The sequence below is a fragment of the Borostomias antarcticus genome (assembly GCF_949987555.1).
Source record: "Borostomias antarcticus genome assembly, chromosome: 17".
Taxonomy (NCBI): Eukaryota; Metazoa; Chordata; class Actinopteri; order Stomiiformes; family Stomiidae; genus Borostomias; species Borostomias antarcticus.
Genome location: NC_140250.1, coordinates 14211690 through 14213505, shown reverse-complemented (window position 1 = coordinate 14213505; position 1816 = coordinate 14211690). Strand labels below are relative to the sequence as shown.

Sequence of the window (1816 nt, the reverse complement as noted above, 5' to 3'; positions counted from 1 at the left end):
CCTCACAGTGAGTCACGTGGTCGTCCACTGGCGCTCCCATCCCCTCCCACCACACCTCAGTCCCAGAGTGTGTCGCGTAAATGCCTCCCATGTCAGACGGTGGTGGTGGATGTTACTGTAGATGTTGGTACTGTACTGTTTATGTACACCATATATGCCATGCTGTTGACTAACTGTTGTGTGTTATTTACAGGGTATGCCTGATCGCATGTTATGTGCCGTGCTGGAGCAATTCCATCTTTACTTTTCCCTTTGGTATGTGCGCTTTGTCTCCATTGAAAGGTGTCATTTCTCTCCGCTTACTGAAGCTGGGAATGGCCATTACACCTCTCTCGCACATATGCTGCACACACACGCACAAACACACACACACACACACACACACACACACACACACACACACACACACACACACACACTCTCATAGTTCTACTATAGTACGGTAGGTTGTAGCCCTGGTGTTTTACCACACATGCAGATCACATGCATGGAGATCACATGTGATGTTTGAACAAGGTAAGTCTACGAAGCTGTCCCGATGTGAATACACGTACATGTGTCCTGTCCCCTGTGTGTCTTTTGTTGTGTGTCACGATGGCCATTCAACAACACATTGTTGTCTGATAATATGAAATTGTGTGTTTTTTCTGTATGAAAAAAAGAAAAAGATTGTCATTCTGGTAATCATCCTAATCTGGGCAGTACATGTATGTAATGCATAATCCTGTAGACTAAATGGTGATAAAACTTAAAGTGCACTATAGATTATTACATTATATTACAGTCATTTAGCAGACGCTTTTATCCAAAGCGACTTACAATCTTCTATGGAACATTTCTATAGAGGATTGACAGTATACTATTGAGGCAAGCAGGAGTGGGCTGTAATTATCTACACCTGTTGTAGTACTGCGGTACAGTGGTAATCACTTCTCAGTCAATGCTCAGTGTATTGGTTGAGTGAATGCTCAGACTTGGATACAGCCAGTGACCGTGGATCCACCAAGCGTTTTATACCATTTAAGAAAAAACATTTGATAGTGTAAGTGCCCCTTTCGTGCTTTTCAAATGGTAGAGAGCTTTGGGGAAAGTGGAGCACTTTGCATCTATTTGACGGAGGGCTCCCAGGTTCTTGCCTCAAATCATTTCAAACCCGGAGCGCTCCGCCTATGCTCTTCCTGACAAATAAAAGAAGAAAATAAAAACGTTGCGAATCCACGGCCAATCAGCTCTGATTTTGAGAAGTCACTTTGGGTCACCGTGTGGTTCTGAAACCCCCCCAACCCAACCCCCCCCCCACCCCGTCTGTTAGATCCACTCCCTTTATAGCACAGCCAGTCCCAGCATGCTCAAGAGGAAGCAAAGCTCGCGGGTCGAGGCGCAGCCCATGACCGACTTCGGTCCGGACGAGACCTTGGCAGACAGTGCCGATATCTTCTGGATCAACAAACCAGTGAGTTCTGACGTTGGAATGATCATCAGACTGTTACAGGTGGGAATGTTGTTCTAAGCCAAAATGGGCCTATTTAGTTTTTAATTACATTCTGTGACAAAATAAATGTCTTTTTGCCTCTGTCCCTTTCTCACACACACACACACACACACACACACACACACACACACACACACACACACACACACACACACACACACTCTCTCTCTCTCTCTCCCTCTCCCAGTGGGTGCACACCCTGTTGCGAGCTTGCGCCATCCTCAGCGTGACCTCCGTGTGTATGAACACCCCCAAGACTTTCGAGCACTACCCGCCTCTGAAGTACGTCACCTTCGCTCTGGACACGCTCCTCATGTTCCTCTA

The 1816-nt window shown here is 46.4% G+C and overlaps 1 protein-coding gene across 1 annotated transcript in view; it reads left to right on the top strand.

Annotated features, from left to right (window-relative positions):
- Positions 1–213: 213 nt before the first annotated feature.
- nalcn (sodium leak channel, non-selective) overlaps positions 214–1816 on the top strand; it is a gene marked incomplete at both ends in the record, with an annotated part of 135162 nt that continues 133559 nt past the window's right edge. The window contains 3 exon segments of the mRNA XM_084452216.1: positions 214–255; positions 1313–1453; positions 1680–1816. The exon segment at positions 1680–1816 is cut by the window's right edge and continues 46 nt beyond it. Coding sequence (XP_084308342.1) covers positions 214–255; positions 1313–1453; positions 1680–1816 — 320 coding nt within the window.